An 11,810-nucleotide genomic window follows, 5' to 3' on the forward strand; every position below is an offset into this window, starting at 1 on the left:
CACAAACGTTACAGAAAATGCTGATGAAAACGATTTGCTAAAGTAAACAGAGCTATCGATTTTTCCTCAAAGCAGACAATTTGTAGCTTAAAAGACAGAGTGAATCCAAATCCACAAACACCGTGCGTTTTATACCCAGTCAGCTCGGGGGGTGACGATGCACTCTGATTCGATGCGATTCATGATCAAGATTTCTTTTGATTTGTTTCGAGTTCAATGAAAAACAAACGACAACTGAAAAGACTCATTTTATTCCTGAATCATAAACCAGGGGTCGAAATGAAGCATGTACCGACGGACACGGGCAAGTCCTTCTCATACTCGGGCAACAATACAATTATCACTAGCTATCCGTCAGACACCCGTGTCTGAATGTCTGTTTTACCAAGAAAAATTAAGTTGTTGTGATTCCTAACAGTACGGAAGCCGAGAGAGGCCCTTCATATAATCCTTTTTTTAATTCACCTTGTTATCCCGAGATAACGACATAATTAATTCAGGATCTTGAGAAAACAACACAACTAATTCGAGATCTCGAGAAAACAAAACCGTTATTTCAAGATCTCGAGAAAACAAAACAATTATTTCAAGATCTCGAGAAAACAAAACCGTTATTTTGAGATCTCGAGAAAACAAAACCGTTATTTCAAGATCTTGAGAAAACAAAACAATTACTTCAAGATCTCGAGAAAACAAAACCGTTATTTTGAGATCTCGAGAAAACAAAACAATTATTTCATGATCTCGAGAAAACAAAACTGTTATTTCAAGATCTCGAGAAAACAAAAACGTTATTTTGAGATCTTGAGAAAACAAAATTATTTCATGATCTCGAGAAAACAAAACTGTTATTTCATGATCTCGAGAAAACAAAACTGTTATTTCGAGATCTCGAGAAAACAAAACCGTTATTTTGAGATCTCGAGAAAACAAAACCGTTATTTTGAGATCTCGAGAAAACAAAACCGTTATTTCAAGATCTCGAGAAAAACAAAACAATTATTTCATGATCTCCAGAAAACAAAACAATTATTTCAAGATCTCGAGAAAACAAAACCGTTATTTCAAGATCTCGAGAAAACAAAACCGTTATTTCAAGATCTCGAGAAAACAAAACCGTTATTTCAAGATCTCGAGAAAACAAAACCGTTATTTTGAGATCTCGAGAAAACAAAACAATTATTTCATGATCTCGAGAAAACAAAACCGTTATTTCGAGATCTCGAGAAAAACAAAACAATTATTTCAAGATCTCGAGAAAACAAAACCGTTATTTCAAGATCTCGAGAAAACAAAACCGTTATTTTGAGATCTCGAGAAAACAAAACAATTATTTCATGATCTCGAGAAAACAAAACTGTTATTTCATGATCTCGAGAAAACAAAATCGTTAATTCAAGATCTCGAGAAAACAAAACCATTACTTCGAGATCTCGAGAAAACAAAACCGTTATTTCGAGATCTCGAGAAAACAAAACAATTATTTCATGATCTTGAGAAAACAAAACCGTTATTTCGAGATCTTGAGAAAGCAAAACAATTATTTGATGATCTCAAGTAAACAGCTGAGAAATGGTTCATTCAGGTGCGCCAAGAGACTTGTGATATGCTGACTTTGGGGCTATTTCTCATTCTGTATAGACGCAACTTTGGTCATTAGAATGTCTGGAATAATCGATCACCTAATAAGGTAATATTTTGATCAGGGGTTGACACAGGGAGAGATTGCATTAAGTCTTTTAATAAGGGATCATTTCAAAATTAGTCCGCGGCACCTCTGCAGAAGACTGCCCCCCCCCCAAGGCATCGTAAAAAGCCATTTCTGCTCTGTTACATGTCCGACAATTTCTAAGTCTTCGCTGTCTGACCCACAGGGGGCGCAGCTCTGCTAGAAATCTCAGCTGTTTTCTCGAGATCTCGAAATAATTGTTTTGTTTTCTCGCGATCTCGAATTAGTTGTGTTGTTTTCTCGACACCCTGAATTAATTATGTCGTTATCTCGGGATAACAAGGTGAATAGAAAAAGATTATATGAAGGGCCTCTCTCGGCTTCCGTATAACAAACAGAACGAAAGCTTTATTTTTCCCGTCTTCTCTTTCGTTTGTCCTTGACTTTGGTCCGTCGCGGTCGTTGACACTTCCATTCGCGAGATGGCGCTACATGATATTCTGATTATTCACACGAGGCGCCGCTGTCGCGCAGGCTAGAACGAACGAAGCGTCTTTTTGGACTGATTTTAATTCTGATTTGATCAGTTCCACTTGACCATGATGACCTGATGTTCTCTGACTGTGGAACATGTTTAATAGAAGATGCTGGTAGTTACACCGAGTCGTTTTACTGTTCATCATGATGAAATAAACACCGAACACAGACCAGTGTTCTAACTTTATTTCTATCAGTCAGTAATCAAACAATGGCAAAACAAGCTGAAATATTTTACTGCATTCTCTATAATATACATCCAGATTGCTTTTTATGCAAATTACTTACCCAGCCAACCTGCAAAAAAGTAGGGCGACTGATACACGCACGCGGGCGAGTACATGTTTGGGGTTGGCTGCCCTGAGGGCGAGTACATTCAGAAGTTAATTTCGACCCCTGATAAACAGGGCAAAACAATCTGCATTTTTATCTGCAGAAATCTAAATAAATCAGTCAATACTGTAAACACAATGTACTACAGCCTCACGGGTCACCGTATATATTCAAAATAAATAAGTCCGGTTTCCATCAAATCCTGCGCTCTGATTGGCTGGCGGTTACGGACCTCTGGCGAGTCGCTCGTTCACAACAACAACAAACGTAGTAGCATTTTTTGCCAACATTTATCTTTTCTTCTTTATAAGATTATCAAAAATCTTATAAATGTTTGCCAGCATTTCTCAGGAGAATAGCATTAATTTTACAGCATGGATAGCGATAACGACAGCGTTCACAGCGAGAGCGAGTTTTACTACCCTGAGGAAGGAGAAATAAAAGAAAACATTTCAGGAGAAAGCTATAAACCTGTAACTGTTGCTAACGCCGAGCAAAAACATGGCTGAATCCTGAATGACTCCTATTTGTATAAATAGGGGACTACATAGGGAGCAAAATGTAGTTTTTTTCCTGCCATGGAAGTGCACTTGTATACCGAGGAGGAAGCCATTTGCATTACAGCCGTGAATGAGGATTCAAAATGGCGGCTTGGCTCAGTTTTCCCTTTTGGGCGCTCTCGTTTTCTGTTAGAATTTGGTAAAGAAAAAAGTAAATATATTATAAGCTTAAGGTCGGTCTGTATGGTGAAATACCGTGACCTCGGCCTTGAATACTGACCTCAACCCAGAGGGCCTTGCTCAGTACTTTCAAGACCTCGGTCACGGTATTTCACCATACGGACCTCCCAATAACATACATATATATATATTCATAAATTCACCCAAATGTGATTTATTAAACAAAGTCTCAGGCCTGGGGAAAACTGAAACATCGACGGAAACATAATAAGGTCCAGAGCAGCAACGGAGACTTCATTTAGATCAGAAACAGAGCTCCAGAGTCGGCTAAAGTGACCGTTTTCAGCGAGCTCACTCTCGAACACTGTTCGTCACAGCGCCGCGGGTCTGGTGTGATTTGAAAGCTACTGAAGAGCTCTTTTTAACGTGATGGTGTGACTGCGTGATCTATAGCATGTGTTCTCGGGCCCAAGTGTACTCTGTATAAACTTTAACTCTGTGGGTTCAGCTGCTCAAACTGCAGAATCAATAAAATGTTGACCCCGCCATGTGAATCACACATTCTCATGATGCACATCACAATACATCGTTACACACCTACAATCAGATAATACGAAAAAAAAATGTCTTAAGTATTTGCCTTCAGTCTAAAATAGGTCCGTCTCCATTTTACACAAAATACTCTTGGATGTTTTAATTAGCATTAGCTTGCACATACCTGTCTGTCCGAGCCGTCGAAGTTGCCGAACTCGATGGTCTTCATGCCGGCGTCGGCCCAGTAAAGCCGCTGAGTCTCGTAATCGATCGCTAATCCATTGGGCCACGTTAGATTGGTAGAGATGATAACGATGCGATTGGACGCATCCATTCCGGCTCGCTCGATCTTCGGGTTCGCTCCCCAATCTGTCCAGTACATGAATCTAACGGAGGGAGACGACAGCTCTGTTTATACATCAGGTCGTGTTCACTGCCGGAGCTGGGTGATACGGTGAGATAATATCAGTATCGTGATACATTTTGTCACAGAAAGCTTTTCTGAGATATTATGGATATCGTGATTTTTTCAAATTAAATGATATATTTTTTCAAAAATAATTACACCTCTGACGGGTAGCATGCGATGTTAAAATCTTTTAAATTGTTTAAAGACGTTTCTATTTTAAATATTTTATACAAATAAATATACCAAAATTAATGTTTTGAATCTGAAAAAAAAAAACAATGATTACACAGGTAGTCATCGACTTACAACTAGGGATGGCGAAAACTAAAAAAAATCTTGACCGACCACCGAGCCTCATTAGCCGGTTAAAGTCGGTTAACCTATGAGTTTAATCAGGGATGCAAATGGCGCGCCTTTTAGCGGATGCCGACTTTTTCACGGCTGAATCGTGCAGATCCGATTTTTTTTTTTTTAGGGGGGGTGTTGGAGTGTCTGAATAATTTCATCAGAGTAAATTCTGTATGCTCAAAGGAAAGCAATCAGATCTGCACGATTCAGCCATGAAAAAGTCGGCATCTGAGCCTTTAGTTTGTGTGGAGAGATATGATCTGCAGTAACATGCATTGTTGGCTACAGACCGAAACATACTTTCAGAATGCACTGGCCAAGGCAGGACTAAACTCCATGTGCCTTCTAATAATAATTAAAAAAAAATAGTAATTTGTAAGCTAAAAAGCCTGTGTCTACACTTTTTTTTCTTTCGCTGAGTGGCAGCTGTGTTCAACTGGGGCGGGACATGACTGAATGGGTGTTTCTGATTTGTTAGCTGTCTTTAACTGGGGCGGGAGGGCGGGACATGACTGAATAGGTGTTTCTGATTCGTCAGCTGTCGTCCTTACACCGCATGGCATGCCCCAAGCGTTTACAACACACAATTCCAAGTCCTCCGCTCCAAAATCAGCAGCTTCAAAACAATTTATTTATTTTTTTTTTTTAACCGACAACAAAAAAAAAAAATTAACCGGTTGACGTTGATTCGGTCAACCACCGGTCAAACGGTCATCGGTTAACATCCCTACTTACAACCTATGCGACTTACGACTGATCGACTTTACGACCGTCTGGTTACGACTGGCAAGTGTTTCCCAGCTGAGCTAGCTGAGCGTACGACAGTTTCCGCCCCAGCTCCTGGTTTATGAAACGAGCAAATCCTCCCGCCAGCCCGAGCGCTGCAACAGCTGATGATGACGTAGACGACCCACAGCCAAGCATCAGTGATGCCAGCGGTCACTAAGTTTTGTATTTTGCTGTTTTACATTTGTATTTTGGTATGTTTTCTAATTTTCACACCTGTATTTCGTATTTTTTGTTTTGCACATATTAAACGAATTGTACTGTACGCAGTGTAGCATGCAGTGAGCCAAGGTAATGAAATAAAAAAATATTGATAAAATAAGACTTTAAGATGATTACAATATCATTACACATCACAATATACTTACGTTCATTTAACAGCAGCCGACTTACGACCAGATCGGTTTACGACCGGCCAGTCGTAACCAAACGCAGTCGTAAGTCGACGACGACCTGTACATTTTTTTCAGTAATATAAACAATTTCTTTTCTTGAAAAAATGCAACACTACTTTATTGCTTGAAGAATGTGAGCAAAATAAATATGATGCGTCTTTCAGTAGATTTTACAACAATATACCTGGAACCCCATTTAAAACGCAGTAGGTTCGATGACACGATCTCGGTAATGATGAATATAAACAGTCCGGATGGAAAATGGAGCCTCAGAGTCCCCCATATCACATTTTCGCCCTCACGTTTATACGAGCCAGATATTCTGGATTTGCTCTCGGTTGAGATCGACCCGAACACCATGAGTGCATCTCAGGTTCCTCACCCTCCGATAGGATCCACCACGATGTCTCGAGGGCGATCCAGGTTTTCCCAGATGAGCACGGTGCGCATGCTGCCGTCCGTGTTGGACACCTCGATGCGATCGGTACCTGGAAAACAAACATTTGGTTCCTTTCTAAGACATCAGGAGTATAAAATAAACGCTGGTGGAATAAAACCGAGTCTGCGTTTGGATTTTATTTGCTGAGAGACACCAAGGAACATGATGAGAGTGATCACATGACCTCCACAAACTCAACACAAATGGCTGTGATGTTGACGATCCGAGCTGACGGGCGAGGATTGGTGTTTATTCGTTGGTGTGTTTGTTATGACAGTGGTGGGGGCTACTGATCAGAAGGTTGCGAGTTCAAATCCCAGCAGCTGTTGAGTAATGAGTATGCGATTAGTGAGTACCTGCATCAGTCCAGTAGAGTTTGTGTGTGAGCCAGTCAATAGCGAGACCTGCAGGGCTTTCCAGACTGGTGTCCACTACAACCTGAGAAGAAAGGAGAAAAGAAAGACAGATGGGGGGAAAAAAAGAAAAAGATAAGCAGGTGGATATAAAAAAATCTCTGAACAGAGACATTCAGTGAACCTGAGAGGAAATGTAATAATGAATGAACTAAATAATTAAACAAAAAAAAAAAGAAAAGAAAACCACCCGAGAAATGTGCAGGCTGCACTTCTGCATGTCCTACAGCAGGGGGCAGTGTTTTATAACAGTCACGACAGCACCGGCTGGAGTAGAAAGCGCCGCCACAGTTAAAGGATATGGGACATGAAACATAAATGCATGCTATATCAGTTTCTTTCCATTAAAACTATGAAATAATTGCATCAACAAATACAAAATTATGTATTAAATTCAGCAAAATCGTTATATTCGTGATGATTATATGGCATTTCTGCTCGAGCTCCGATATGCATATTTTACATCCGGAAGAGCCGCTGTCACGTGATCATACGTCACAAAAACTTTCGGGTACAGCACAAGCGGGTAGATGAATATGGAGAAGTGTGAATCGTGATGATGATGAATGCGACAAAATAGTTTTTGTGTCTTGGATGACAAGAAAATTGTTTCGTTTTTAGAGTGTTTAACGTACATTGAACATCATGGTGTATTGCGACCTCCCAGTCAGTCAGACGCGCTGTTACTCCTGTTAGCAATGTAGCTAGGCTCAGCATGGCCAATGGTATTTTTTGGGGCTGTAGTTAGATGCGACCAAACTCTTCCGCGTTTTTCCTGTTTACATAGGTTTATATGACCAGTGATATGAAACAAGTTCAGTTACACAAATTGAAACGTGGCGATTTTCTATGCTATGGAAAGTCTGCACTATAATGACAGGCGTACTAACACCTTCTGCGCGCTTCGGCAGCGCATTGATACCTGCACTCGGAGTTGTACCATTATTTTTTAGACAGGGCGGACGGACCAGGGCATTCGCCCGCCTGGCCGCGCCCGACGAGGAGCGCTCTCGGCCGGCTTGGGAGGCAGACGGCAGCCCCTCCTGGAAGTGTGGTTTTACCATGGGCCTCATGCGGTAAGGATTAGTATTATAATTTTGGGTGTATCAATTATTGATTATCATAATTCTGACTTGTTTTGCCATTTTGAATGTTTTCATCTCGGACTCTGGAAGCATTGTATCTCAATCAATCTCGAAAAATATCAGCAAAAAAAAAACTAGCTTGCAACGGACTTTAGCTAGATCTATGATGAACTTTCAATGTATGATACAAAAATAATACTTCTTTCAACAGATCATTAGCCTTTGAGCAGAATTGTTTTTAACTTACCAGGAAGTGTTATCGAGCCGACCGCTTTCAGTTTCATGAGGGCTGAATGAACTCTCACTCTCAGAATCATCTGACCCGTCAGAGTAAAGACAAGATCTATGTTCATGTGAATTTCCAGCTATCGGTTCGAATTGACAGGGTCTAACTTCACATCTCTGTGAAACATCGGGAATGTCACTGTCGATGGTGTCCATTTTGGTAACCTGTTTACATTAGATTCCCAAGCGCTGGCTCCTTGGAAAGTTTTTGTGACATCACGGGTCACGTGACCACCTAGCTAATTAATGAATCATTGTTTTACGCTGATGTATAAAAAAGTTGAATAATGTGATGATTTTCACATTTTTGACGTCCTGCAGTGATTTAGATGGCATTTCTTATGTCCTTTATACATAATTATACACAGAAAAAAATCCATGTCCCATATCCTTTAACTGAACCCTGCTATCTGTTCACACACACACACACACAGGTGTATCTGAAGATCCATTCAGCACCATTAAACGCGTCCCTTTAAGCACAGCATCGCTGCAGGATACAACACACGATAGCAGACTACGACACTGTAGTACAGGGACACCAGCGGGCCTCGGGCAGAATGCGGTTTGGGACACGACTCGAGCTTTTGTGCCTGAAGATATTTTTTACGGATTGATTATAAAGTACAGAAAAAGACCCGTGAAGCTGTTGGCAGGATAATTAAACAGGTCAAAGGAATAAAACACAAAGATCTGTAAATAAAACGCACAGTAATGAGTGACTCGCTTTCACCTGATCGAGTTTTAAAGGCAGTACAGAGAAACACACACACACACCTGTTAGGCAGCTGGGCCATAGAAGGTTCACGCTGCACGCTGCACGCTACACGCGTGTAAAGAAAAGTGGACAAACGTAGCATGACTTGCTCTGGGCCATAGAACGGCGTTCACGTTGCACGCTGCACACTTCACGCGTGAAGCGTGAAATGAACATGCACACTTTTTTCTAGGCGTGAAGATGGAAATTCCAGTCAATGCATGCGGTCACCGCCGCGCCAGCCAATCAGAACGGGTCTAGGGAGATAACTCTATGCTTTCAGGGGAAAACTTCAGAAAAAATATAATTGAATGGTATAATTGAAAAATAGTTCTTCATCGGGATTGTCAAGCAGATTATAGAATGTTCGGTGAAATTCACCACGGGTTTCTCTCAGAAGGAAGTGTTCTCGGCTCCAAATTCTGTTCCTTTTTCTCTTCCTCTGTCTCAGTAAAAGCAGAATGAGGCAATCGTCGTCATCCGAAGAGTCCATATTGTTGGTTATTGTTGTATTACTCGGTCAAAGTAGAACAGACGCAACACGTGAACATCCAAGCATGAAGTTTAATGGCCCAGGGTCCGGTTCTTCACGTGAACGTGTAGCGTGTAGCGTGCAGCATGCAGCGTGAACCTTCTATGGCCCAGCTGCCTTAGCCACTAGGTGCAAAATGACACACACCAAGAGTGTCTGGTTTGTTAGCCAATCATACGTGAATAAAAACAAGTAGAGGGTGACAGAATGTGATTATAGTCTCAGAGTAGCGAACGGTCACTAACTTCCTGTTCTGATCCGTTCCACAGCGCGCGGACGACGGAATCTGTGGTGACGTCGGTCCAGTATATTTTTCCATCTTTGGCATCCCAGTCGAGCGCCACGGCGTTCCGAACGTCCGCCAGAGGGACAACGTCGTCCGATTTGTCCTCGGTGTCGAAGCTGATCCGACGGATGTCCGTCCTTCGGGCAAAAAGCAGGAACTTGTCAAGACCTGATTAAAGACCAAGACGTCCCCTGTGAGCACTTCAGATACGAGCAGCAACAACACTGCCACAGCAAACGGCACAAAGGTACTCCACAACATGGTTCAGAATAACTAGTATAAATACGCAGGTGATTATAGGGAATCGTGTGCGCTGGGCTGACTGCTCGAGACATTCGGACTATTCCTCGATGATCGCTGAGTGACTCGGCAAAATGGCGTCCGATCGCTTCGTCACTGTAAGTGATGAAGATGAACGAGAATGCTGTTCCTAAAGATGCTCTAAAACTATCCACAGGAAGATGGAACTGGGATTTATTTGATGTGAGTCGATGTAGATAAGAGACACAAGTCTGCGCCGCACCTTTATTATATCTACAGTGCCTTGCAAAAGTATTCATACCCCTTGAACTTTTTCACATTTTTCCACCTTACAAAGTTTTTGATTGAGATTTTATGTGATAGACCAACACAGAGTAGCACATAATTGTGAAGTGAAACGAAAATGATAAATGGTCTTCAAAATTTTAAACAAATAAAAATCTGAAAAATGTGGTGTGCATTAGTATTCAGCCCCCTGTACTCTGATACCTCTAAATACAATCCAGTGCAATCAATTTCCTTCAGAAGTCGTCTAATTAGTTAAGAGTCCTACTGTGTGTAATTTACTCTCAGCATAAATACACTTGTTCTGTGAAGGCCTCAGTGGTTTGTTAGAGAACACTGAAGAACAAACAGCATCATGAAGACCAAAGAACTCACCAGACAGGTCAGGGATAAAGTTCTGGAGAAGTTTAAAGCAGGGTTAGGTTATAAACAAATATCCCAAGCTCTGAACATCTCAAGAAGCACTGTTCAATCCATCATTCAAAAATGGAAAAAGTACGGCACAACTGCAAACCTACCAAGACATGGCCGTCCACCTAAACTGACAGCGCGAGCAAGGAGAGCACTGGTCAGAGAAGCAGCCAAGCGGCCCATGATCACTCTGGAGGAGCTGCAGAAATCCACAGCTCAGGTGGGAGAATCTGTGCACAGGACAACTAGAAGTCGTACACTCCACAAATCTGGCCTTTTTGGAAGAGTGGCAAGAAGAAAGCCATTGTTGAAAGACAGGCATAAGAAGCCATGTAGGGGACACAGCAAACATGTGGAAGAAGGTGCTTTGGTCAGATGAGACCAAAGTTGAACTTTTTGGCCTAAATGCAAAGCGCTATGTGTGGCGGAAAACTAACACTGCTCATCACCCTGCACACACCATCCCCACTGTGAAACATGGTGGTGGCAGCATCATGCTATGGGGATGCTTTTCTTCAGCAGGGACAGGGAAGCTGGTCAGAGTTGATGGGAAGATGGATGGAGCTAAATACAGGGCAATCCTGGAAGAAAACCTGCTGGAGGCTGCAAAAGACTTGAGACTGGGAAGGAGATTCACCTTCCAGCAAGACAATGACCCTAAACATACAGCCAGAGCTACAATGGAATGGTTTAGATCAAAGAATATTCATGTGTTAGAATGGCCCAGTCAAAGTCCAGACCTAAATCCCATTGAGCATCTGTGGCAAGACTTGAAAATTGCTGTTCACAGACGCTCTCCATCCAATCTGGCTGAGCTTGAGCTATTTTGCAAAGAAGAATGGGCAAAAATTTCAGTGTCTAGATGTGCAAAGCTGGTAGAGACATACCACAAAAGACTTGCAGCTGTAATTGCAGCAAAAGGGGGCTATACAAAGTATTGCCGCAGGGGGGCTGAATACTAATGCACACCACATTTTTCAGATTTTTATTTGTTTAAAATTTTGAAGACCATTTATCATTTTCGTTTCACTTCACACTTATGTGCTACTCTGTGTTGGTCTATCACATAAAATCTCAATCAAAAACTTTTAAGTTTGTGGTTGTAAGGTGGAAAAATGTGAAAAAGTTCAAGGGGTATGAATACTTTTGCAAGGCACTGTAGATGCTGCTTTTGAAGTTTGAAAAAAAATTTTTTTGAACACAATTTATTTACATTTTTTTTAAAATAATCGCTTGTGTTTAGACTAAAACAGGGCTTTTCAAAGTGTGGGGCGCGCCTCCCCTAGGGGGCGCCGGAGTTCTTCGGGGGGGCGCAACGTGAGGAAAAACAAACCAGAATAAGTGACTATTGCGGACATTTAGCGA

General features: G+C 41.6%; 1 protein-coding gene across 8 annotated transcripts in view; it reads right to left on the minus strand.

Moving 5' to 3' along the window:
• lrp4 (low density lipoprotein receptor-related protein 4) overlaps window positions 1-11,810 on the minus strand; it is a 195,944-nt gene that overhangs the window by 30,340 nt on the left and 153,794 nt on the right. For all 8 annotated transcript variants that reach the window (XM_060941861.1, XM_060941859.1, XM_060941857.1 and 5 more), the window contains exons 17-20: window positions 9,448-9,656; window positions 6,487-6,568; window positions 6,074-6,179; window positions 3,938-4,139 (exon numbers count right to left, since the gene is read on the minus strand). In XM_060941861.1, coding sequence (XP_060797844.1) covers window positions 3,938-4,139; window positions 6,074-6,179; window positions 6,487-6,568; window positions 9,448-9,656 — 599 coding nt within the window. The remainder of the gene's footprint in view (window positions 1-3,937; window positions 4,140-6,073; window positions 6,180-6,486; window positions 6,569-9,447; window positions 9,657-11,810) is intronic.

This window comes from Neoarius graeffei, chromosome 15, assembly GCF_027579695.1.
Source record: "Neoarius graeffei isolate fNeoGra1 chromosome 15, fNeoGra1.pri, whole genome shotgun sequence".
NCBI lineage: Eukaryota > Metazoa > Chordata > Actinopteri > Siluriformes > Ariidae > Neoarius > Neoarius graeffei.